The sequence below is a fragment of the Citrus sinensis genome, chromosome 1 (genome assembly GCF_022201045.2).
Source record: "Citrus sinensis cultivar Valencia sweet orange chromosome 1, DVS_A1.0, whole genome shotgun sequence".
Taxonomy (NCBI): domain Eukaryota; kingdom Viridiplantae; phylum Streptophyta; class Magnoliopsida; order Sapindales; family Rutaceae; genus Citrus; species Citrus sinensis.
The window spans coordinates 11,406,624-11,433,251 of record NC_068556.1 but is presented as its reverse complement, the minus strand read 5'-3'; the positions used below and the strand labels follow the sequence as shown (position 1 = coordinate 11,433,251).

At 31.1% G+C, this 26,628-nt stretch overlaps 3 protein-coding genes and 1 long non-coding RNA gene across 8 annotated transcripts; 2 read left to right on the top strand and 2 right to left on the bottom strand.

The window, feature by feature from the left end:
* The first annotated feature begins 3,108 nt into the window (after positions 1-3,108).
* On the top strand, positions 3,109-7,088 carry LOC107176586 (uncharacterized). Its single transcript, XR_001507881.3, has 3 exons — positions 3,109-3,407; positions 4,754-4,782; positions 6,836-7,088. It is a non-coding gene; the product is annotated as an uncharacterized LOC107176586 (long non-coding RNA).
* Positions 7,089-11,027: 3,939 nt separating this feature from the next.
* Positions 11,028-12,946, bottom strand: LOC102622258 (protein ALP1-like). Its single transcript, XM_006475434.3, has one exon. The coding sequence runs from the start codon at positions 12,796-12,798 to the stop codon at positions 11,224-11,226; it is 1,575 nt and encodes a 524-aa protein (XP_006475497.1). The 5' UTR covers positions 12,799-12,946; the 3' UTR covers positions 11,028-11,223.
* Positions 12,947-19,031: 6,085 nt separating this feature from the next.
* LOC102621772 (glyoxylase I 4) lies at positions 19,032-22,996 on the top strand. Of its 4 annotated transcripts, none has more exons than XR_003064916.2 (7): positions 19,032-19,200; positions 19,970-20,141; positions 20,548-20,631; positions 20,729-20,932; positions 21,054-21,292; positions 21,408-21,510; positions 21,819-22,996. XR_003064916.2 is itself a non-coding variant. In XM_006475432.4 (5 exons), exons 1-5 carry the CDS (start codon positions 19,153-19,155, stop codon positions 21,146-21,148), a joined length of 603 nt encoding a protein of 200 aa, XP_006475495.1. In that variant the 5' UTR covers positions 19,032-19,152; the 3' UTR covers positions 21,149-21,338. The 4 variants fall into 4 exon arrangements, 1 of the variants encoding a protein (XP_006475495.1); XR_003064915.2 differs by having other exon boundaries at positions 21,392-21,510; XR_008052724.1 differs by lacking the exon at positions 20,548-20,631 and having other exon boundaries at positions 21,392-21,510.
* Positions 21,633-26,272, bottom strand: LOC102621476 (U-box domain-containing protein 34). Of its 2 annotated transcripts, none has more exons than XM_006475431.4 (9): positions 25,963-26,272; positions 25,380-25,501; positions 25,172-25,287; positions 24,632-24,753; positions 24,258-24,553; positions 24,075-24,176; positions 23,433-23,861; positions 22,165-22,914; positions 21,633-22,056 (listed from the first exon to the last, which is right to left on the bottom strand). In XM_006475431.4, exons 1-9 carry the CDS (start codon positions 26,144-26,146, stop codon positions 21,868-21,870), a joined length of 2,310 nt encoding a protein of 769 aa, XP_006475494.1. In that variant the 5' UTR covers positions 26,147-26,272; the 3' UTR covers positions 21,633-21,867. The 2 variants fall into 2 exon arrangements, with proteins under 2 accessions (XP_006475494.1, XP_015384914.1); XM_015529428.3 differs by having other exon boundaries at positions 25,380-25,498; positions 25,963-26,111.
* Between the last annotated feature and the right edge of the window lie 356 nt (positions 26,273-26,628).

Here is a 26,628-nt window from a genome sequence, read left to right as displayed (position 1 = left end):
CATGGTAAATCGAACTTCAACACGAGCAAACTAAGCCTGAGAAGGGGAAGCTGCCACAACTAAGAAAGAGAAGCCTAGTTCGTCGCTACATAATCGCCGACGAGAGCTGATCCTTTATTGTAAAATGGTCATAATTTAACTAGTTGGGGTAAGTAATTCTCTATAAATAGTTTTCTCGTTGATATTCAGGGAAAAAAATAAAAAGTTAGGGTTTATATAGAAAAAATAGATTAATTAGTTGCGGGTCTCTCATTACATGTTCAAAAATAAATTTCTAGTTGTTTTGCTGCATGCAAATTGTGAAAAATTGATGGACTGTGCGGATTATAATTTTGTCATGTAACACACGATTTGGTCGTGTAAGGTTATGTAGGATTCAAGGTTGTGTATTACACGACTTTCATGTATTGCACTTACACGACCTTTATTGGATTCTTGCTGAGGTTGACATTGTAAGGGAGACAATTTCCATATATGACTCCATGGTTTCTGTAATGAATGACTCAACATTTTTGAAAGAATTATTGCCATATGCTGTTATTATTCCTCTTCTACTGGAGAAGATTTTACGGTATGATTTGCACCCTGAAACTACCCAAAAAAACAAAGTTTGGACAGTTTTGGGTGTAGAGAATACGCCACATCAAGAATCTTGGTGAGCAAACCAAATGCTCAATGTTTTTCATTTTGCTGTTATAGTTATATATTCAGTATGTAGTTGACTATTTTTTAAAATTCTCAGTGGAGATTGTGGTGTGTTTGTTTTGCGTTACATGGACACACTTGCACGTGGTGAAGATATTCAAACAAATTGTACGCATGCACATGTCTCTTCTTATCGCAAGCAACTAGCTGAAAGACTTTTATATGACCAGTCATTACTTTCAGAGAACAACTAACATGTGAGTATTGTTTTTTTAAATGAAGTCATTGCTGGTGGAAATAGTTTGGTTTCTTAATATGAAATTTTATAAGCCATCACTGTTAGTGGTGGAAATAGCTTGCTGGTGGAAATAGTTTGGTTTCTTAATAGGAAGAATTAACTAAAGTGTTTTTTTTTCAACCAACCTTTGATTAAGAGTTGTTTCTAATTGATTTCATGGATTTATTATATGCAGGCATTCCTCATGTATGCATGTATGCTTCGGCAGAGGAAGAAAGCAGTTTGAAGATAAAAAAAAAACTTTTTAAATGGTTGTAATATATTTAATTGCGATATCCATTAATGTATCTTATCCAAATATTGACATTGTAAACTGATAACTTTGTTTATTTATAATAATTAATCTCATCATTTCTCAAACTGTCGAATATGCAAAATTATTTTTTTGCTGTAATTTATGAACGCACTATTTGGTCATGTAAGGTCATGTAATATACAAGTAAGTACATGACCTACACGACCATTCACCATTGAAAAGAATAGGCACGACCATTCCCTTTAGCCTTGGAATCTTTGAACTTATACTCGTCATTTTGCTCAATCTATTCACCATTGAAGAGAATAGGCACACGTACCAAAACCATATCTGATGATACAATAAAAACAATAATATCAAATTTCATATACAAGTAAGTACACGACCTACACCACATACACGACTATAATACTTACACGACTTACACGACTATATTTTTTACATGACCTACACGACTTACACGATTATATTACTTACACGACCTACATGACTAACTATATGACGTACACGGTATCAAAAGAATGCACGATGCAAAACATTTTCGCCATAAATAAGTTATATTGCTGAAAAAAATAATTAAACAACCTACATTGCATATATTTCTACATATAAGAAAAAATGGTGAAAATAAAACATTGTAATGTGAGGAAATTTTCTAAATTTTCCTAAAAATTAAAAAATTTAAAACCCAACAATATTAACATACCTTATTGGGTTGTTTAATAAGCAATGCACCTTTAAAGAAAAAATGGGCGTTAAAGAAATGAATACATAATTGTATTTGTGTAAGAAGTTATGAGAGATTTTGAAAGAATCGGCAGCAAAAATGGAATTGGGTGAAAGAAATGAGGAAATAATATGAAGACAATTCATTGAGTGAATTTGATGCATTCATTAAGGGTATTTTCGATTTTACTCATATTTATTAGGGTATTCATGAAAATAAAAAAAAAAGAGGGTATTTAAATAATTTTAAAACTATTAAAGGGTATTTAATTAAAAACCACATATTTTTACGTGGTTTTTGTTTCGAGGACCGGGAGAGAAATCAGATATGAAACCTGTAAAAATAAAAACAATAAATTAAAATAAAAATTAAAAAAGGCTGAATTTCAACATCCCATTGTCAAAAGACACGTGGAGAAAAATAATTTTTTTGGTCCCTATGAGCTGATGGCTTTTAACGGTTAGAAGCCTAGAAGTATCCACTTGAGGAGGCAGTTCGTTAGATTTATTATTTAATCTTGGACCACGAGTCAAGTGATTGCAAGTAAATCAACGGCCTCAAATTGTCAATACTTGCGAGCTAATCTTGATGGGCAGTGTAAAACGCGTGGTAACCGATACATGTGTATTTTGCTCAGCCTCTGGGATCGACCCGTATATTTTTATGTAAATTCGTATGAAGAAAACGCCATCCATGACATCAAAGTTTTTAATGATTTGAGGAATTATTAGCTGTTTTTGTGTATGATAGGATATAATGGTACACATGTTGATCAACGTCCCATATTACTTACTCGTCAATCAGATTGAATAATAAATAACAAACGATGAGAGAATATTTCTTGAAAGTGTAGCTGAGTTCAAATAAAATGACATAGAAGAAGCAGTTTGATTAGTGGGCCCATGTCAAGTCAAGATACTGTGGAGCCGAACTCATAATTTATTAGGGAGAAAAGGGCATGATTGAATCGGTTGTTGTTGTTCTATCTTAAATGGGGTTCCGCTTGTAATACAGCGTCTGTATCTCATACAGCTAAATTTAATATTTTATTTTTAAAAAAAGACAACCGTTAGATAGAAGTAGATACATCCAATGGTTAATATGCGTGATTACTCATTTGGCTACCGGATATGCCAGTTATTATTTCATCAATTAACTTAACTAAAAAATCACTGCCGTTGGATTGTGATGACCCTCTCTCTCATAATATCAACCTTTGTGTTTTCTCTTTGTTATTGTTTTCGCCTACATCCAGAATTTTGGATGAATGAAATTGGTATTCAAGAATATTCACCACCCATCACAGCAAAGAGCAACGATGTAGTTGAAGGAGTGTCATTTATTCGATCTGCCACTCTCGCCTCAATTCGTCACTCAATTTCTCGCGCTCAGCTTCAATCTATCACTCTCAGCTTGAATTTTTCACTGTCATGAATCATCTCTCTTGCTGTATCTCTCTCTTATGTCTTCCAATAATTTCGGTGAGCTCTCTCTCTCTAATTTAATATATGATTAAAATCTTATCATGTCTCTAAATATGCTTGAAGTTTCAGTTTAGTTTATGAATATTACTTGAAATTTCAGTTTCAATAATTTGATTTTACAATTGAGAAATTATTACTTGAAATATTGGGATGATTTCTAGGGATTGATAATTGAATGATAATTGCTAGGGCTTGTCATTTTTTTCTTTTGAATAGATAGAGTTACAATTAAGTCATACTGCAATATTTCATCTTGAGATTCTGTTGTTCACAAAGAGGAAAAAAATCAGAAATTAAAAAAAAAAGGTCACATTATCGATCATCAAGCAAATGAAAGTAATGGGGTTTGTTTTGATGAGCTGCGAATTGGGGCTTGTCATTTTATTGAATTATCTTCAATATAAGTGGAAAGGGATTTCTTCTCTCCAAAAAATTATTATATATTTCCTTTTAAATTCTAGATTCGCATGTAGCTGATTTTTTATGTTTGAATGATTTTATTAAATAATGTGCTGCTGACATTAGCATGAATTAATGTAGTCTCGCTAGTATTCGTGATTTGGGGTAATGATCTAATTGAATAATTATATTTCTATTATTCTTATATTTGAGTCCAATGATATTATGGTGGTTTTATGACAATATTCTATTGTTTTGTGCCTCAAATTGGCTAATGAGTTGTGTATGTGCTGGGTATATGTTGTATGGGCTTGTTGTTGAATTTGCTTGACCTTGGATGTGATTCTTGCCATGTTTATAAGAAATAGACGCAGGTCTTTGTGTGGTAATGGAATTTTCTAAGTTGCCTTACGATAAATCTAGAGTCTTAAGTAACTATACTTTGTAACCTTAAACCTTTATGTGTAAGACTTGGTGTACTTGGTTGTGAAAGAATGTTAAATGTTGACCTATCTTCATTGGTGAAGATAAATGAAGTTACGAGAGGTTTCTAATCGCTATAATCCTGACAATTTCTCTGGTGGACTTGTAATAATTTTATTCATGGCATCTAATTTGTTTTTATCAGGAGGCCCAGTTTGCTTGTGGTCTCAAATCTAGGGTAATATTTTAAATAAGTTCTGCAATATATGTGTTGCTATTTTTTTTCTTTTTATTTTAATTGGTTTTAGTATTATTTGGAGGGGTATTATGATCTATTGAAGTTTATCAAGCTGGTGCAGCAAGCAGGCCTTTATCTTAATCTTAGGATTGGTCCTTACGATTGTGCCAAGTAGAATTTTGCGTAGGTTACAACGAATAGTTTTTTTGAAAAATACCTGAGAAGACGCTCTATTTTCTTGCGTGTTTTTGAAATGAGCAAAACTTTTCTTTCTTATTTTCAGGGGTCCTGGTTTGCTGAAGTACATGCCAGGTATCAATCCCTCTAATATACTAACCCTTTGTTAGGTGTAAAACATGATTTAAAACAATTCATAGCATGAGTTCTGTCATTATTCATTTCAGTGCATTGATTTTGATCTTCGTTACAACCCCATCAGCCCCTAGTCCTCATTCCCAGCAGCCTGTAATGCCTTTTTTTTTAAAGCACTGTACTTTGTTTTATGATGAAATTTGTTTGTATGACGCAAAATTGAGGACATGGTAATAGTCATGATTTTAATGTATGCAGCAAAGGTCATTATGTTGAAATTAGTATGGGAGTTAGCATTTGTATTATATATTAGATCCAATTATTTGATTCAACTGAACCTTGTTTAAAAGTGCTTCTAAATTTTCTCATTACAAAGACTTAAGATACTGCGGCTTGCATGTTAAAACAGTGAAAGTGTTTCATGGATTTGATTAATTATGATCTTTGTCAGCATATGGAATGCAAAGCTTCTTTTTGAATTTTGTAGATAAGACACTTTAAGATTATCTCTACTTTGTAGGTTATTATTCTTGTCAATTGCTTTGTTTGCCACACTACCAGGCTTTGCAGAGTACTTGTTGGTTTGTATGGATTGAGGTCTAGTGATTTTACGTGATATTTCTTAAATTGTTAAGCATAAACATTTTGTTTGCTTCCTCAAACGGTATGAATGTTCTGCGTTCAACTTCCCTGTTCAATCATTCGTGTTACCTCTCCAGTTTTTCATTATTTTTCCTTTTGTTTCTTGAGTTTCCACAATCTTTAACTTTTCATTTGAAAGGATTTTGACCTGCTTGTTACAGTGTTCTTTAATCACGGTAGAAAATAAAAATACGACTTGAAGCAATAATTTATAGCAGTAATGGAAATGGTAGAAAATTAGAGATTGAAATTTTGTTATTTTAATTTGTTTATCTTTGTGGCTTTACTCTATCTTAGGAATTGTGAAGTTTTCTACTCCAATTTTCATATTATTTTTAACCAATTCTATTCGTCTAAAGGTTCAATTATGTTTAAGTGGTAATATTAATGTGAACTTCTTTTAGAGTTTCAGCTTGTGTAAAGCAGATTTAGTTTAATTGAATATTTTTTCCCATGTAATTGAATAGCATTTTTATTTTAGTTAGGGGATATTTTAATGATCTAAAACTCACATAATCTTTAATATTTCAGTTGAATTATAGTTATTTGATTGTTAGATTTAATTTTGTTTGTTTTATTGTTTATTGGATTTTTCTGCTTGTCTTAATTCCTTGGATTATAGTTGTAACATGTAATATAATTCTTTTGGGATTGATCTTGTTTGGTTATTCTGTTTATTGATGAGTTTCTTCTATTTTCACCATGAAAATATTATAGATAAACAATTTCATTAGTTGAGTTTTTAGGCCTGTGTAGATCCAACGAGGTTTAAATGGAGACTAGGATGTTGTTTCTGCATTATAATTGTGAGAGAACCTAAGGTTAAATGAGCTTTCAATTTTGTCAATTATGAACTCAATTAATTTTTCCATTTGTTCAACTATGTTTTTCTTTTGGGTTAAGCATAAAAATGACATGAAATGGTTAGATAATTTTCTTGTTGATTTTCCTAGCTGAGAGTGTTGATTACAATGTTATAAGGTATGATTTATTATTTTTGTATATTTCAACACTACTGGAATGATAGGCTTTCTCATTTTAGCTTGAAATTGTATTTGTGGATTTGTAAATTTGATTAAACGACGGATGGATTTGTTCAATATTCATTTGGATTGTACTCTTGTGCACATGTGTTGGTTTATATGGATTGACATATGGTGTTGTTTATTTGCATTAGTTGTGTGATGACTTTGTTTTTTGGTTTCTTAATATTTTTGATTTGTTAAGCGCAAACATTTTGTTTGGTTCCACAAATGATATGAATGTTTAGAGTTGATCAAGGCATCTGTTTAGTCGCTTTGCTCTTGCCTCTCCAATTTTTCATTCTTTTTCTTTTTATTTCTTGAGTTTCTATCTTTAGTTTTTCATTTGGAGGATTTTGATTTGCTTGCTACCTTGTTGTTTGTTGCAGGAGTAAATGAAAATATGACATGAAGCAATAATTTGTAGCAAGAATGTAAATACATAAAAATAGAGATTGAACTCTTGTTACTTGTAATTTCATTTTTTTTTTTTGGTACTCTAATCTTAGGGATTGTGGATTATTTTACTCCTATTATTTATATTATTTTCCTTTGTCCAAATTTTCAATTATACTCCGGTGATTCTATTAGTAGTCAGGCATTTGTAAATGAAGATTCAGTTTAATTGAGTATTTTTACCAATGTGATTCATTTTTCTTTAGTTACAGTTGATATTTTTCTTGGTCTAAAACCTGATTTTCCATTTTTTTTTTAATTTGAAATAGAATTTTATTTTTCAAATTAGAATTTTTTTCAGAGAAAAACAAGAACAGGTCAATCTCTGTGATTGTAATTCATAAATAATAACAATTGAAAGTGCTGATTGTTTATATTGTTAAATTTTGATTCAAATTTGTGAAGTCTAATAAGTTTATGAAGTTTTGAAAAGTAAAGAGAGATGGAATAAGTGCATCAATTTATTTTAAATATAAGTAAATACTATTAATTAAAATGATAAAATGAGAATAAATGTGTATAAAGATTAGAAGTTCAGGTATAGGTACAATCAAGCTCAAAAAATCTCATGAAATAATGAAGATAAAAAGAAGGATACTCGTTTAAACCAAAAGAAAAAAAAAAAGATTGTTAACAAATTTCATGAGGCAAGATAGTAATAATAACAATTGTAGTAAGAGTAAAAAATAAATAATAATAATAATGATAATAATACGAATAATATTTATAATTAATAACATAAATTTTTTGTTGAAGTAATTAAAAATTAATAAAACTAATTTGAAAAGAAAATAGAGCGCTAAAAATTTAATTAGAATTCAAAAAAATATTAATTCTTGATTTATTTTAGTTCAAAGATAAATAAATATAATTAATTGAATAATAAAATGGGCATAACATTTATAAACATCAAAAGTTAAGTATAAATACATTCAAGTTCATGAAATTTTGACTTTGATCCCAAAAGAAAAATAAAAAAATAATTCAACACAAATAGATTAAGAAAGTTTCAATTTTTGTACGTTTAAACATTTTTATAACTTATGTTGTCATAACTTTTAAAAAATTAATTTTATGAGAAACATAGCAATTGCATGCACTCTTTATGTGCTATTTTTTATTTACTGTCGAAGTTTTCAAATGTTAAGGAAAATATTTAAAAAGTAAAGAGAAAGCTGAAATAAATATATTAATTTATTTGATGACTAAAAATAATCAATTAAAATGTTTAAAATGAGAATCAATATGTATAAAGTTTAAAAGCTCAAGTATAAATATGATCAAATTCAAGAGATCTTATGAAGTAATGAAAATACAAAAAAAAAGGGACTTAGATTATGGACCCAAAATATTTTTAAAAAAATTAAGGGTTGTAATAAAGATTTTTCATTATTATATGATAAGTTGATATTTGCTTAAATAGTACGGGGTCACATATAATTCATCTTATTAATATTATCATATTTGGTACGGGTGGGGTATTTGCACTCCGCTATATTTGTAAATCCACCCCACTTCTAAAAAATAATTATAATGAGTTCACAATAATTTTAAAAAATACAAATCAAAAAATTTTTGTATAGTTAATCAATTAAATCATTATATTAAAATTTAATATAAGTTTTATTTTACTATTTTATTATTATGATATAAAAAAATTACCCAAATAAAATATGAGTTATTGTATCTAATAATTTAGATATTTAATTTTGTTACTTATAATCTAATATTTTTAAATAAAATCTAATTATTATTTCACTACCCTTAAGTGTAAATGACATAAATTTGGTATTTAATAGGAATAACTAGAATTTTATTAAGTTAATTGGAATATTGAACGCAAAACCAGTGGAATAATAGTTGAAACATATAAACTCATATGAGCGAAAGTATAAAGAAAATGAGGAACCTACTTAACCAAAAACAAAATTAGAAAAATAAATTTAGTACTTAACCTGAATAATTGGAATCTTATGAAGTTAATGGGAATATTCAACAAAAAATTAGAGGAATAATTAGCTAAAACACATGAACTAATAACAAAGAAACTGCAATGAAAATTGAAAATTAGGAACTCATCTAATAGGAAATAAAAGTTAATTGGAATCTAACCCAAAATATTGACACTTAATGAATTTAGTTAGAATATTAAACATAAAACTAGTGGACTAATAAGTTGAAGTATATAAACCTATAAATGAAAAAGACTAACCAAAAGTAGGAATTAATCTAACCAAAAAAAAGTAATTTTGGTATTTAACCCAAATAATTATAATCTTACCAAGTTAATTGGAATATTGTATGCAAAACTAGTGGAAAAATAATTGAAACGTATAAACCCACATATGAGAAACTATAACCAAAATTAGAGACTTGCATTACCAAAAATAAAATTATCAAAAACAAACTTGGTACTTAACCTGAATAATTGGAATCTTATAAAATTAATGGGAATATTTAACGTAAAACTAGAGGAATAATTAGTTGAAACACATGAACCATTAAGAGAAAAAGTGCAACGAAAATTAGGAACTCATCCAACGAAAAATGAAAGTTACTTGAAATGTAACCCGAAATATTGGTACTTAACGAATTTAGTAGGAATATCAAACGCAAAACTAGTAGACTAATAAGTTGAAACATATGAACCTATAAATGAAAAAACATAACCAAAATATGTGATTAATCAAACAAAAAAATTAATATTGATATTTAACCCATATAATTGAAATCTTACTAAGTTAATTGGAATATTGAACGCAAAATTAGTGGAATAATAGTTGAAACACATAAACCAAATGGGGAGAAAGTTTAACTGAATTTAGAAACTTATCTAACGAGAAATAAATTTAATTGAAATTTAATCCAAAATACTAGTATTTAACGAGTTTAGTAGGAATATTAAACATAAAACTAATGGATTGGAAAGTGGAAATAAGCAAACCAATAACCTAATATATTGACATTTAACCAAAAAAATTGAGACATAATTATTATACTTTTTTAAACTTTTATTAAAATTAAAAATATTTTTCTCACTCAAATATTGTTTGTATTAAATATTTATAAATTTTCTTAATTATTTTATTTTATTTTATTTTTTATGTATTAAATTATAATTTTAAAAAAATTATTAAATGAACAACCAGTAAAATACTAGTTGTTCAAGTTGCCTTTTTACTGTTGAAGTGGTTATATTACATACAGCGCTGTACTATAGGAAGACTCCTTAAATGGATTATAAATTTAGCTATTTCCACTTTCAGACCAGTGAATGCTCAAATTTGATTGACCTCCAAAATTATTAATAATCATTGTGCGAGTGGATCAATAATATCTATATTATTTGTATCAAAATTATTAAATAAAATTTATATTATTATATATATTAGTTTTTATTTTATAATTATAATTTTTTTATAACAAAAAGTTAAAGGATTTTGATACCAAATAGAGTATTAACTAAATAACTGAGTATACATATATAGATGTCTTAGCTAATTAGGTCAGTTTATCTATAGAGACATAACTAATCAAGTTAGTTAGCAGAGTTACCTAAGAAGATTTAGTTAACTAAGTTAGTCAAGAGCCTGTTTACTTATACGAGGCTGTTACCTTATAGTTACGGTAAGGTATCACCTCTCACATAGACAGTATTTGGACCCACATTTGGTACTGTTCAGGTGAGAGAGCTGTACCTTACAACTGTAAGTTAGCCCTCCCCTTACTTATAAAACTTAGTTAATTAGCTAAGGTGTGAAAACAAATGATACGAGCATGGTCTTTTAGAAAAAAACTTACATCTATTAGCTCCCTATCCTAGAGGAAGTCGAGCCTCGTTAGCTAAAGTAAGCTTATGAAGCTTTGTATTCAATACAATCCTCAACTCACAAAATTATGAAGTTTAATAAAATCAAATGCTATTCCTTGTTCGGTATAGTACTTCATACATTTGTTATTAATACTTCCCATACTCTCAACTATTTTAACATCTCCAAATTATTTAGTACGAAGATTAAACTTCATTTTTTATCTTCGCTGAGAATTGTATTGAATACAAAGCTTCAATTATTGAAGATGGAGAGTATGTATGTAATATTTTCGATTGTGACAATTTTATAAATATAAGTTGAAATAATATCATTCTATTGCTCTTTCACAATCGATTCATTTTCAAAGGTATCTCAGTTATACAACTGATTATAAAAAAAAAAATTGAATGATTTTTTCGGTACTGCTATAATTACTGTGAATGTAACAAGCTATAGTAAAAAAAGAATTACAAAATTCAGAATCAAAAGAAGAAAAAAGTTGAAATCAATCAATGTAGAAAAGAGGTTCCAGCAAGGCCATGGTGCAGCAAATTGTGAGCAATGTGATCTCTGGCCTGAGCAGAAGCCATAGACCTCACACTATTATCAGGAATCATCTCATCATCAAAGAGGTCAAACTTCAACTGGGGATCCATCACCTCATTTCTCATCTCGCAAATATTGTGCAAAACGCAGCAAGCTCCAAGAACAACAGGCAAATCCTGTAGCTTCACTTCAGTCCTCTTTTGCAAGCAAGCCCATCTTCCTTTCAATCTCGCAAAAGCATCTTTTGCGACAGCTTGAATATCCCCGATCTTCTCATTAAAAGCGTGCTGCGTCCAAGTCAAATTTTTCTGCGTATAAGGAACCATAACCCAGTCCATTAATGGATACCCAGAATTTCCCACAATCCAAACATCCTTTAAAAGCCCTCGGTCGGCTCTTTGAAACAGAGCAGATCTCTCAAGCACTTTATCATCAGGCATCGAACCGGGCCAGCCTATGCAAACATCAGTGAATACTCCTTTGGTGTCAACGACTCCTTGTACTGTGATGGAATAAGAAGTCTTCTGGTTTCTCTCAGTGTGCCTTTTGTTGAAATACGAAGCAACGCTAATCTTAGGCGCTATGATTGGTATGTGAGTCGTGTACATTGACCCACCAACATTTGGTATCCCTGAAATACCCTGGAACTCTTCCTTAATTTGTTTCATTTTCAGCTCATCAGGCCACTGTAGGAACTTGGGCATTAACACAGTTTTGATCGCCGAGCAAACCTCCAAGACCAGCTTGTGACAAGTGGATATCCCCAGACCGAACCGTTTTGATACGACCCGGAGCGGCTCACCCGTTGCCAGCCTCCAGACGCAGACCGCCACGCGCTGACGAACCGGAATCGCGTCCCGAAGCATCGTGTTCTTTTTCATCACCGTGCTTTCCAGCTCCTCGCAAATCATTTCAAACGTGGCTTTACTCATCCGAAAATCTCTCCAAAATTCTTCCTCTGGGAAATCCGGATGGTTTCGCTCATCCCACCAGTCCTTTGACCGATCTTTGACCCACAAACGACGGTGCTGAGCGGACCCACCCGCAGTAGTCGGGTTATCCGCAGACGCGTCTTCCGACACGGATGCGGATGCGGATGCTGACGCTGCAACAGTGGCGACAGCCGAAGCCGTACGACGAGATCTTTTGTTCGTTCTCAACTGATCCATTACATCCAAATCGGTATAATGGTCTTGCAATTGATGGAAATAATCGTTCATTGCTTGTTCCTTTCGCTTGTGATTGTCATCGACGAGGAGTTTATCTTGGTGAGAGTGGATAGAATATTGTTGCTGCTCGCGTTTCTCTTCTTCGTCCAACAAGATTAGTGAGGTAAGTATATCACTCCACGCGGCACCCTTGTTTAATACGTCGTCGCTTCGTCGCCGCTTCTTCAAATTGTTGTTATTATTATTATTATTGTTGCTGCTGTTGTTGTTGTTGATGAAGGTGCTTCTACTCTCCATTTCAGGGAGTAAATCTAATAAATGGGAGTAGTCTTCTTCTTGATTAAGAAATGGGAAACGAGTTATTTCCATTAAGCAACAAAACAGTGCGTGTGTGTTTGAATTTGTTAGGTTGACAAGTGTTTGAAGAAATGCTTCAACGGAAAAATGTGAACACAATCGATTTCAAATTGAACAAGAAATGATAAGATGGGAGCTTTTATATAAGAAGAGGTGAAGCGATGGAAAAGAGAGGCGTGTGCGCAAGTGTGAACGCGGTGTGTTTTGGGGGGGGGGGGGGGGGGGGGGGTGTTTGACGGTGACTTGACTTTTTGGATAATTATGCTAAATGGCTAATTTTTACGCGGTTTTGTTTTTTGGGATTTTATAGTCTGAGGTTCTGAGAAACGTTGGGAATTGGGAAGTTTCTTGAACAGGGGCTAAAGCTGAAGAAGAAGAGTAAAGAGATTAATATTAACGAAGGTGCGAGGAAATAGGTGAAACGAGTAAGGGAATTTTCTTTTCTTTAAAAAATTGTAAGGACTAAGGAGTATCAATTTGTTTATGGAAATTATTATTAAATTTGTTTCACCTTGCACTCCATTTATTTTTCAGTTTTCACTACAAATTAAATCTATTCCTTTGACCAGCTAGTCACAGCAAAGGAGCCCGTGGCAGCGACATGGTGCTTCATTTGAAATGTTCAATTTCAATCAAATTTTTCATTTGCTCATAATATAATTGTAATTTGTCCCTGCTGACTTTTAATAAAATTTAAAAAATTTAACGAAAATAACAAATAATTCAATGAGGGTGTATTTCGTACATTATATTGTAATATACTGTATAATATTATTTTAATGTAAGTGTATTGTATTATATTGTATCACATCAACACTATAATATAATAATGTTGTACAACATTTGATACTACACCATACTGTATTAATTCTTTTCTAATTAATTTAAATTATATATTTAGAAAATAATATTTATTAGTACTTAGAAAAATACTAAATATAAATGTCTTAAATTTTAGAAATTTAACATTATTTTTTAGTATAAATGTTAAAAAATATAATAATTTATAAAGATCAAAGCCTTACATTTTTTTGCAGTATAACATTTATTTTTTAGTATTTTCTAAATATATAACCTGTGAAATAAAGATCTAGTAAATAATTTAATCAAATAATATCTAAATAATATTTCTGCATGTATAAATAGTTAAAACCAACAAGATTAGTTTAAAAATTATTTTAGTATGATAAAATAAAAGTAATAATAATAAAGTGATATAATAGTTGTAACGTATTTACTAACAAAATGAATTGTGCTAAATAATCCAAGTAAGAATTCTATCGTACATATAATAATATTTTATATTATCATTTAAATTGGTATTAATTTTAAATTAATATTATTCAAATTTACTCATATATAAATATTTATTATTAGTTATATTAAATTCTTATTTAAGTATTTATTATTAATTAAATTAAATTGTTAAATAATAATCAATTTTTATATATTAATTACTATATAATGTAATATTATGTTATATTTTTATTTTATATATTATTTAAGTACTTATTATTAGTTATATTAACTTATTAAATATTAATCAATTTTATATTTTAATTTATTTTATAATTAAACAATACATTAGTTAGTTATATTTTTAATATAGTAAAAATTAAAATATGAATAATGAATTATAATAATTATAATGTAAAAATAAAGAAATAAAAAGTAATACTATATAATATTATATTAAACTAAAAATTTGTATTTACTTATTATTATTTAAAAAAATAAAAAACAAAACACAACCGCCGCTTTAGCTCTTTTAATCCATTAGCGCATTGCGCACCCCTTTAGGCTCCGTTTGGTACAGCTTATTAAATAGAGCTTATAACAATAGAACTTATAGCAATAGAGCTTATACCATTAGAGTTTTTGGACAAAAAATCATTGGGTGTTTGGTTATCAATAAAAAAAAATACTTTTGAACTATTAAACTGTGTGATATTTTTTATATTATATATTTTTAGAAAAGCTCTCTAATCTCTACTCCCAAAAGCTCAAATTTTAGACTTTTGTTAGTAGAGTTAAATTAGCTTATTTAAATTAAAAAAACTCTACTAAATAAATAACAAAACACCATAAAAATTTTAAAAAAATGCTTATATGATTAAATAAATATTTATAACTCTTAAATAAGTCATACCAAACAGGCACTTAATCTATTACAATCGAAAGAAACATAGCATAGTATTACTTTTATGAGGAAGGACTCGACTAGCTTACAGAATCTGTAACCTACAGACTGCAGCATCAGCCGTTGGATGTGGTTGGATGTGGAGTGAGAAATTAAACCATAGAAAATGCGACGGTGGGATGACGGGAGATGTTCGGTACAGAATCTGTACCATAGGCAGGTCCTATGAGGAATAGTGTCCGAATGCAATGGAATGCTGGCTTCCAAACGTGGCCTGAAGGAAAATTATTACTCCATCACCGCCGATCATATAAGGTGATTGTCGAGTAAAAGACAATTCAATCAAATCATGCAGGATTTACTTTCCTTATTAAAAAACAAGTCATATCATTTCACTTTCACAGTAACTTGGGAGCTTTATGTAAAAATAAAACTCGTGATCCAAATGAACTTGATCTTCCATTCGAACTGATTTTCTTACACGTGAATTTTAAAAGCAGGGTGATAAAATGCATAAATGAACCATATTTTAATTGAATCATAACTAAATCGGGTCAAAATTCTTTTGGTTCAGAGTTGATTTGTTTATTAAATAAAAACTCATTTTGATTCATTTAATTAATTTAATAGAACTAATAAATGAATCGAATCGAATTTAATTTGTATTTATTTATCATTAGTTTACCCTATAATGAATTCATAATAAATCGAATTGAATATAAATTTATTTATAAAAGTATAATTCATAAAAAAAAATCAAGTAAAATAAAATATAAAAATATTACAAACTTAACATCCTAGAAAATACAAATTTATTATCACTTATAATTACTATATTAGCCTTCAAATTTTAAAAAATTTTCATATATATTTAAGGATAGATATGTAATTTAATTAAATGAATAAGAAATAATTTTAAACGAATAGATCATATTCGATTTGTTTATAACTAATTTATTAAATGAATACTAAATAAATAAACCAATAAATGTCTTCAAACCTGAATTCTATTTATTTAATTAGTGAGTCGAATTGAACTTATTTATTTATTGAACAAATCAATTTTTTCAAATTCAAATTCATTTAATTCGCATCGAATCAAATATGAGTAAATGAATTCCAACTCAAATTGCCACCCCTCTACTGAAGCAACTGGCGAGTCAACAACCATCTCTTTATTTATTTATTTATTTATTTATTTTAGCGATTTCAAAAAATAAAATTAATTTTCTTATCCCTAATTACATTGTAATTTCTAAACTAGACTACAGACTACAGATGGAGTATAAACAAACAGACACTAAGAAATATCTTTTTAATTTTTTGTAGCCACGTGCGGAATTAAACACCTTAGCAACCCCCCGGGCCAGTGCGTGAATCACATCCCTTTTATTATCTAAGAAATGATGAGTGAGCTGTCACCTCATGCCAAATGTCATGCTTACCTCATTAATATTAAAAACACAAAATTCAAACGGGATAAGCTTAACTTGATTGAAATTATTAAGAACATTGCATTTCGTTCATAGAGAATAGTTCAAGCTAATTAAGTTGATTTATAGATGTTTTATAATTAATATTCAGATAATGTAAAAAACAGTTACATAAGTGTTTAAAAACGATTAACGGATAAAAAGGACAAAATCGATGTATTAAAATATTAAATAGATGCCTCACTTAACAAGCCTACAACACATTCTACCAGGAATACTCCTCAACTCTTTCGTAACATATTATATCTCGTTGGCTCTATCTCAACTGATACAATAACAAATTCTTTGAATCTTTACAAAGATTAGTCTATGGCAGTTGATTTTCCGAATATGAAGCTTAAAAGCTTCAGATTTACATGATAACCATCCTTTAATAAATTAAAAAATAAAGTACAATAAACGTATATTTAGATGAAAATAAAATACTATAAATCAAAGTTTGTGAAAAAAAAATTTATCTTTTCTTAATTATTAAGTAACACGCTCATTAAAGTCCAAACCTAGGACTTGAGCTCTAGGAATATTATTCCTCATCATTGAAGTTAAATCTTAACTTAAAAAGAATTTATTCTTGAACATAATAAATTTTGGATTGAAATATAAATGCCTAAGATAGGCACTTAATTTCTATTTTGAATATTATATACAAGACAACCAAGTCTAACACATAGTATAAATATTCAAATTAGTACCAAAATACAATTGAAGTCCACTAAAATTTAAAATAATTTTTTTAAAAAAAATATGTGTTTTTAACGTTAATAGAAAGATTCAAACTTTCTTTAGGTACCAATCAATCTAAACAAAAGCTGTGCTAACCAATCGAAAATATGGTATAATTTATTTTATAGATTTAATTTAATTTAGAATAAAAGTATCCGACTAACTAGTTTGACATTAATAATAAAATAAAAATGATGATTGGTCCTTTCTAGAATGCCGCATTGAATCACGTTTTTTCAAGTCTCAATGTTGAATGAGGGTGTTGAGTGTTGACCCACTACCAATTACCAAACTCAGAATGTCAACACAACAATGTCAAATGTTAATTTTATTTTGTTAGTACTTGGTATTATATTTGTTGAATTCGGGTTTTTACCTAATCTATCCACCCATAAAAGTGGATATTACCCCAAGTTAAGATAGAAGTTAAATATTTTACAAGTAAGACAAAAAAAAAGGTTTTATGAAGGAGAGGTTAATTCTTTTTTCTCCTAATCTATGATTTAAACAACAAATCTTCATTAATAATACTCTCGACGAGATAATGACTCTTAACAGTTATTATTTTACTCCTTAACAATTATTTTTTCACAGAGTCCTAACTACTGAACTATTTAACGACGGTGACTTTTAGTATATTAAGATCTCTAACAATCTATTTCTCATTTTAATAAATTATTGTATTAAGCTATGGCCAATTTTTTACTATCAACCAAACTTTTACTATTATTTTTTTAAAATGCCCCTAGATTTTGTTTATTTGCATATTATACACATAACTTACATGGTTTCATTAAAACACCCCTGACATGAAGCAGTGGCACTAGGGATGGCAATGGAGAGGGGAAGGGAGGGGACCAATCTCCCCGTACCCATCCTCTATATTTTGCGAATATCTCCGTCCCCTCTCCGTCCCCGTTAGAATTACTTGAGAGAATCCTCATCCCCTCCTCGAATAATAATAGGGGATCCCCAAGGGTCCCCGATCCCCGAATAACTAATATATTTTTTTTTTCGATTTTGAGTTAATCATATTAAAATAAAAAATTCAAATAAAAGTAAAATTTGAAATATATCTTACATTAATATCCATTACAAAAGTCACATATATTAAATTAGTAAGTAACGCAGCATGTAAGGGATACAAACTTCTTTTACAAACTATCGTAAATAAATTAATAGTATAATATAAAATTGTTACAAATAAAATCGAATTTGGATTCAAAATTAACTTTTTCAATGGTGGCGTGTGCACTTTATAAATGTGGACTATTCCCTTTACAGTACAATAGTTAAGTCGGAGTAAATCAAGGGCAAATATTAGATTAGATTAGATTAGATTAAATTAGATATTAAAATTGTGATTCGATGTGGGTAATTATAACATCTAAAAATAAATAAAAAAATAGATTTAAGTTTAAAATATTTAATGAATATTAAAATTAAAATAAATTTTTTGGGCTAATGGAATTTACCTGATTTTTTTAATATCCTAAATAAAAATTTAAGACTTTAATTAATTAATTGGGCCTAAAAATTTAATAATATAAATATTTTGATATTTGTTATTTTTACCAATATTTATAATTTTATAATTCAAATTTTATAATTTATTTATTAGTAATTTTAAAAAATAAAAATAAAATTAAAAATTAAAATAAAAAATGGGTAGAAAATAAAGATTCCACCTCATTTCTGTCCCCTCTCTGAATAAAAAATTAGATAAAAAAATTTCTCCATTTTTTCTTTAAAAAAAAAATAGGTCTAAAATTATCTCTAGACCTTTTCTGAATAGAGAAAATTCTCAAAGATATCCGCCCCGTGGGATTTTTGTCTTCCCTTGTGCCACGTACTTGTTGGCGATAAAAATATCTTGTTAGCCACGAAGGCACGAACCACCCAAAAAAAAAAAAAGGGTTAGGTATTGGCATTTCACATTTCGGGTTGAGTTGGTTCACAAAATATTCATTTAAATTTAAACCCAGAGGGCTCGAGGGTCGGTGATCTTCAATGGCGTGTGTTCTCACTCCTGCTACGGCCATCCCTGTGCGACACCAGGTGACTTTATCATTTCTTGTAATTTAAAAAATAAAATTCACATCTTGTTCTTATTTGTAAATACCAGATGAGCTGAAGACTTGGAACTTTATTGTACCACATGGGGCTATTTAAAATTTTTTTAATACTCTTTTCAGTTGAATTAATATTAGTTTTTAAATTTTCAACAGAAAGTAAAGATGGCTCTATGCGTAAAGATTCAAGTATAATCTGCAATAATTACGTATCTGGCTGGCGGCTGCAAGATATCAATTTTAATCCATCAGCTTCTTAGCAAATAGCAATCATATAGAAAAGGCATTTTGATTTTGTGGCTAATAATTGTTTGTACTCTGTTGCTGCAAATATTTAGGCTTTTAGTTCTGATTTGGATAGCTTGGTGAGCCCTTTAGTAGATTCCTTAACTAACAGAAGGCTTGACGTCAAACCCCGCATTTTCAATGTCCTACAGACCCATAAACCTTTGCAATTTTCACACGGAATGTTTTTAGAATCTGGGTGTTGCTTCCTACCGTAATGGTGCCGGCAACAAATTTGCATTGGTGTGCTTCTGTTCACGCTAATGAAGTTGGGTAGTTGGGTGGAAGCTGCTTGGGATGCATGATATCAACGAATCCTAATTTTTTCTTTTTCTTTTTAAAGATAAATCAGTTGACTGCACTTTTGTACTAAAATGATGGCATATAAACCTCATTTCTGCTTCACATTGTATTTATGTCAATTCCTTTTGTAACAATTGATTAGCTTTGAACCCTGGCTTTTATTGCAGGTCAATCGTCTAAGTGTTAACTTCACTTTAACATACACATCATCCCAATTTTACCAGACTACTACTGTCAGAAAATATAGGTGCAATGGGCAGTTTTTAACAACTAAAGCGAAGATGTCTGTCGAAGGAGGTATACTCAAGAAAGAGCCAATTAGAGACAGTGATAAGATTGGTAACTCTTCTGATTTGACAAATTTAGACATATTTTCTTTATTATGCTGTATCTTGGTTATCCAAGAAAAAGGGATAGGGTCCTGGAAACCTGATGTCTAATTTATTCAAAATTGAACCTGTTCATTAGAGTGTATTATGGTTTTTTGTTAATTTCAAGCAATTATACATAAACAACTTTTGAAAAACTGTTATCACGGCAATCAACATGTTCATAAAAAAAATTATTTTTCTGCTTTGTAGTGTATTGAAGTCTCTGCATCAATGGTATTACCATTGTCTTCTTACGATCCCTTTGCAGAGACAGCAACTAATGGCAAGCATAATATAAAAGAAATTAGAGGTGAAGTAGTGAAATGCTAGCTTCTGTAAAATGGTCGTTAATTTACTTTTTCATATTTGTTTAGATTATGGGGTTGTTAGTGTACACCATGTTGGAATCCTCTGTGAAAACCTCGAAAGGTCGCTTGAATTTTATCAGAATATTTTAGGTATGGCGCCTTATTCACTTTGAATACATATATATGCTTTATAAATATAAGCGGAAAAAAAGGGAAATAAATAAACATCAACGTTTCAATTTGTTAGGTCTTGAAATAAACGAGGCAAGGCCACATGATAAGCTCCCTTACAGAGGCGCTTGGTTGTGGGTGGGCGCTGAGATGATTCATTTAATGGAGCTTCCAAATCCAGACCCTTTAAGCGGACGGCCCGAGCATGGTGGTCGAGATCGTCACACATGTATTGCCATTCGAGATGTGTCTAAACTCAAAATGATCCTCGACAAAGCTGGTAAAATTTCTCTCTTGCACTTGTCAACCTCAAATACAATCTATCCTTATCTGTCTATTCTTTGCTGGGATTACTATTTCCATTGCTCTTTGACATCTTTTTTTTCCTTTCTATTTTCTAGGCATTTCTTACACACTCAGCAAATCTGGAAGGCCAGCTATCTTCACACGAGATCCAGATGCAAATGCTTTAGAATTTACACAAGTGGATGGTTGATGACTGGCATCCTTGAGCCACAAAGTATGTATATATATAGTTGCTAATGGCAAATGTACTGCAACTAGCTTATGGTGCACAGCTGCTATAGATTTCCATACGAATGGATGCTGCAAGCAATGCATAGTCAAGAAATAACCAGAGGTGTGTTTTGGTTGGATAATTAAGTTAATAAAGACTTTTGGATACATATTGCTCTTAAAAATGCTTTGCTTCTGATTACTTTCCATCTTGATTTCAAAGATATCCTTTGTGCTAGTAAATAATCAATGGCTGAGTGTGGGATCAACCAGAGGACGTCTATCACAAATGGAGGATGGTTTCAGCAAACTTGCTAAGCGAACCCGGAAACTGCTGATTACGTGAGAGTAAAAACTAGTTTGTCCCTCATAATGAAAAATTAAAGTGCGCAATTAAATTTGGGACTTATACTCCATTTAAATACGCATTATAAGGGTGTATAGTAACAATTTCGGATCAATAATTGAAATGAAATGTAATTTCTCCATAAAGACATCTCAGAAAATCATAAATGCATACATTAATTATTACATTTAATAGATTTTCTGAACTTCCACGTGCATAAATCACAAAATAGCAATTACAACCTACAAACTGTTTTAACTCCCTTGTGCCAATCATGTATATTCCTTTCATTTATCTTGATAAGGCATTGAAAGGATACAAGGAATGAAAAGGGGACACAATTCAACTATCACTTACAGAGATGTCACAGGTGACCTCCATTGCTGAATGGCAGAACGCAGTGTGTAGTTTGGAATAATTGACAAATGCTGGAGCCTAAGCTTTGTCACTGGAGATACATTGTGTTTCTCAAGCCATGCCTTGATTGCTCTATGCTCATAAGTAAATCCATCAGCAGCAATGTATGGATCTTCCATGACTTCCTATATTTATCCAAGATGAAGCAAATAGAAAAATCTATATGAGATGCAAGCTAATATGGAAAATGTAACTTGTAAATCACGTTTCTGTAATTGACTGTGACTTTTCACCTGAAGGATTGGACAGAAGAAGTGGCTTGGTGCATAAACATTGCTGCTTTCCAACTTTACACAAGCATCTGCAACATCCTTGAGTTTCCTGAGAACCGGCATGACTTCGGTATCAAGATCAGGTCTATCTCTGCATCTAAGATTTGAACACTTTAATGCAATGCAAGCTAATTCCTCTGTTTCAGCAAGTGGCCAATCTGTTATTGACTTGTCTAAAATGTCAGCAAAGGAACCATTCTTAATGGCACTTTCAACTTTCAGTAGAACTCCATTCGGAAGGCAAGATGTCAATAACTGGAGTATAATAACTCCAAATGCATATAGATCAGATTTGGGACGAATAGTGCCGGTTCTGTGATATTCTGGGTCCATGTAATGAAGAGTACCAGCAAGAATGGTCTCTCTGTACTCTGTGATGTTGTCAGGTATGGCATCTGAAATGAGTTTAGCCAGCCCAACATCCCCAATTTTGCTCACATAATTTCTGTCTAACAAGATGTTTCCCGGTTTCAAGTCTCGATGCACAATAGGCTCTGGCTTTGAGTTGTGTAAGAATGCAAGTCCACAGGCTACTTCAAAAATTATCTGGAACCGAACAAACCAAGGAAGAGCAGGCTTCCCATTCTGATGGTAAATATAGTCCTCCAGGCTTCCATTTTCCAGGTATTCATAGACCAAACAATTGATCTCAGGACAGGCTCCAAGCAGCAGAACCACGTGTGGATGTCGTATCTGGCTTAAAACTTCAACCTGCAAATTGGAATGAAATTTTTATGTCAGATCATATCTATGAACTTGGGATTCACAAAGTATCCAGCACTCATTTTTTTTTTTTTACTCCTAGGAAAAGAATATTATTCTTGATCTGATATAACAACAATGAAAGAGAAAATGCCAAAGGTTACCAAAGACTTGTAAAATTTTAATGTCCAAGTAAAAAATGTTTATGCCAACAACATTAAAAAGGTCCTAGTAAAGGTTACAACAGAGAATATTCTCAATTCAGCCAATGGGCTAGTTTTAGGAATTTCACAACACTGACAAACCTGTCATAAATTATGTCAGTGAAGGGTTTATGAGACCATTGAAATTGAGTATTCTATTAAGATACATAAGCAGAAAGAATGGAAAATATCCTGGATGAATAATCATTGTCCATCCCTGGATAAACTATTAAAGGTTCTTCAAATTACCATGACAGCAGGCAGATTATTGAATACATTTTAACACACCACTGTTATTAAAAAATATTATGAGCTATAATTTACCTCCTTTAGAAACTCATCTTCCTTGTTAACTGCATCAGGTGAAACAACCTTAACAGCAACAGGAGTATGATCAAGGCTGCACTTATAAACTTTTCCATACCCTCCTTCACCAATGATATAAAACTCAGAGAAGAAATCAGTTGCTACCTCTATTTCATCCCTAGTGTACCTTCTGTACCTCCCATCATTCAATAAGAGTGCATCAACAATTTTTTGCTTTTCCAAGGACTCCTTCAGCACATTCAATTCAGCTATTTTCCTGTCATAGGCCTCTTTAACAAGAAAATGTTTTGCATCCTCAACCTCCTTTAGTGCTTGCAAATGCTTTTCTTTAGCTTCGGAAGCAATTTTCCTCAAAGTTTCGTTTCTTTCCAGGGCAGCATTTACTCTCCTTCTCTCTTCAAGGCATTCATGAGAAAGTGTATGAACCTGTACCAATGAAAAAGGGCCCAGGGTATGAGATCCATACATTTCTTGGGGCCATAGAGAATTATAAATTATTTCTTGAAGCTCAAGCTCATGCATTTACTATGACATTTGAAATTGTGCTAGAATTAAAGTATAACGCATGCTAGAAGCCCTTATTTGGTACTAAACAACCCAAAATATCAAGATCCCTTCAATTTTCAAAATGTCTCGCACCTTGTTTTGGGCATGGACTAGCTCTTCACAAGCTCTTTTATACATGGAAACAGTGGCTTGTAATTCCAGCTGTAGCTGTTCCATTTCAGTCAGCACAGCCAACTGCAAAAATGCATTAAAATTAGAACTTCTCACCACCTTGAGCTGGAAATATTCCTTAAAAACTGCTTTAAAACAATTCACCTGCTCAGATTTTGTAGAGGCTGTGGAATTATATCGCTCAAGAGAATTAGTTTCAAGGCTATCTCCCGAGTTTTGACAATTACTCTTCACATCTACAGAACCATTTGTTGAAGAACATATACGTGCAACTGCATAAGAATTTGGATAGCTGATCTCGGATGTGAATGATGGTCCAAAGTTCTTATCATCTCTGGCTTCCACCGAGGAAGTATATAGGTCGGATGATTGTTCATTGAAGCCACAGGAGCTTTCTCCAAAATCCTGTGGAGCAAGCATTTGTGGCCTTGTACTGGTCACTGTGAGACAGAATGGAAAAAGAAGCAATCAGGAGTCTGACAGCATACTGAAGGCAAAAGAAACTGCATCTAACATACCACTAGTCGACTTGGTATTAGCTGAGTTCGTAATGACTTTGTGTCTGGATACAACATATATATTGCAAGATTTAGGTGCACATTTCAGAACAGTTGTTGGTACCCCTTGTCCCTTCAGCTTCCTAAAGAAAATGTGAATTGGAACTTAGCAGAAGTATGGCAAAAATATTAATTAAGTTCCAAAGGATAAAAAAGGGAAAAAAAAAGGAAGAAAAAAGAAATAGAGAGAGCACACAAACGAATAGAGCGAGAAGGAAATAAAAAAGAGGAACCACTAATACCATATAGGCATGTAGAATTATTAACAGAAACAAATTATGAAACAGAGACAGCAATGGATTGTAATTAAACTTTCTTATTTTTTTATTTTTTCCCCATTTTCTCTTTGTCTTTATAAATTTAGCGAAACTTGAACAACTATGCTAGTAGATTCAAGCATATAAACCTCCTTTGACGTAAACTCAAGATATTTATTACCCTTCTAGAGCACTTTAAGGCAGGCCTTCTGGAATAGACAATATTTGTCAAACAATTTCATACCTCATTATACAATATGTGGAGCAAGATCCCAAAACTAAATTATTAATCCCAGCCTCAGAAACATATTTTACAAGCGCAGTTGCTGGATTGTCATCCTCTAGCACCAATTTTTCCATCTACATGAGACTCAATATCATTTCATACTCTCTCCCATAATAAATATCAAACATAGAAATGAACTTAAAGTACAAGATAGACTCAAATTCACCTTTTTTGACTTGCATAGTTTCTTATATGGATCAAAGATTTCCTCAGTCCTTAATTTCACATCCTCCTTATACACTTTCACCACATTCTCATCTATCTCTGCAAGCGGGATACATTCTCCTGCTATAGGGCACATTCACCAATTGATATTATCAGTCAGTCACTAAAAGATTTATTCTTTAACTAGAAAGCTTGTCATCAACAAGTAAATTTTTGGCATGTAGGAGTGCGTTTGGTATCCGAAAGCAACTATCAAATAGCCCAAAGTACCTTACCCTTTTAAGAAGCAATCGGTTTAAGAAGGAACTTTTCTGAAAACCAATTAAGATATAATTTTGAAAAATCACTTGACAGATATTTTCCATACCCCAAAATAGGGTTTTGTTTGTTTATATATATATATCGAACACACCGTCACAATTAACTACAACAACTAAGCCAGTCACCAAACCATTAAATCTATCTCTAAAAACCCAGTTTCATTCAAGTTTCTGCAATTTCAATAAATTGAATTCAAAGTCCAAATGCGCAACTCATTATAACATCGTATGAATTGAAGTGATAAATGGACGCGTGATACGTACACGGAGTTGGAATTGAAGTGATGGCGGTCATGACGTGGACTAAGATAAAACGATCAGCGTTGGGCATGAGATTCTCCACGGCCCATCGGACGGCACGTCGACTCCCGTTGCCTCCTCCGACTCCACTGCCGCCGTTAACAGCGACTGCTACTGACGTTATCTTCGCCGAAGCAGTTACGCTCATTTTGGAGGCTTGAAATTTTGAAGTTCGAAGCTGGAGCGAGCTGACGAGGAAACTGTCGCCTTGACTTGTTATTTAAACGAAAGGTAATAGTTATGCTGGGTTGACTAATTGGCAATCGAGATGATAGGAATGAATTGATGGTGCGTTTTTTAAAAGGAAGTTAAAATAGATAGAAATTTAAATGGGTTGAAATAAGAATTAGAATAAATTGGTTATTTAAATTATAATATATTATATTTTTATTGATGTGTTTATTTTGTTTAGGTATTGAAATAGATTATTTTAAGTTATTAAAATGTTGTTAGTTAATTGTTGTTATTATTAGGGTAAAAGTTGATTTAGTTATTATATTATGAGGTTAATATTTATTTAGTCATTCTATTTTTAAAAATAGCTTAAAACAACTTTGTTGTTAAATTTTTGAGACTCCTACTGTCATTTTTTGTTCCTTTTAAATTGTTTTTAAAATATTATCATTTTAT

Coding starts and splice junctions, on each gene's coding strand:
- LOC102622258 (XM_006475434.3), bottom strand. CDS start 12,798: ATGGAAATAACTCGTTTCCCATTTCTTAATCAAGAAGAAGACTACTCC.
- LOC102621772 (XM_006475432.4), top strand. CDS start 19,153: ATGGCGTGTGTTCTCACTCCTGCTACGGCCATCCCTGTGCGACACCAG. Junction 20,632..20,728: donor ATTTTATCAGAATATTTTAG/GTATGGCGCCTT, acceptor TCAATTTGTTAG/GTCTTGAAATAAACGAGGCA. Junction 20,933..21,053: donor AATGATCCTCGACAAAGCTG/GTAAAATTTCTC, acceptor TCTATTTTCTAG/GCATTTCTTACACACTCAGC.
- LOC102621476 (XM_006475431.4), bottom strand. CDS start 26,146: ATGAGCGTAACTGCTTCGGCGAAGATAACGTCAGTAGCAGTCGCTGTT. Junction 25,288..25,379: donor AACTATGCAAGTCAAAAAAG/GTGAATTTGAGT, acceptor AGTCTCATGTAG/ATGGAAAAATTGGTGCTAGA. Junction 23,862..24,074: donor TAGTCCATGCCCAAAACAAG/GTGCGAGACATT, acceptor TCATTGGTACAG/GTTCATACACTTTCTCATGA.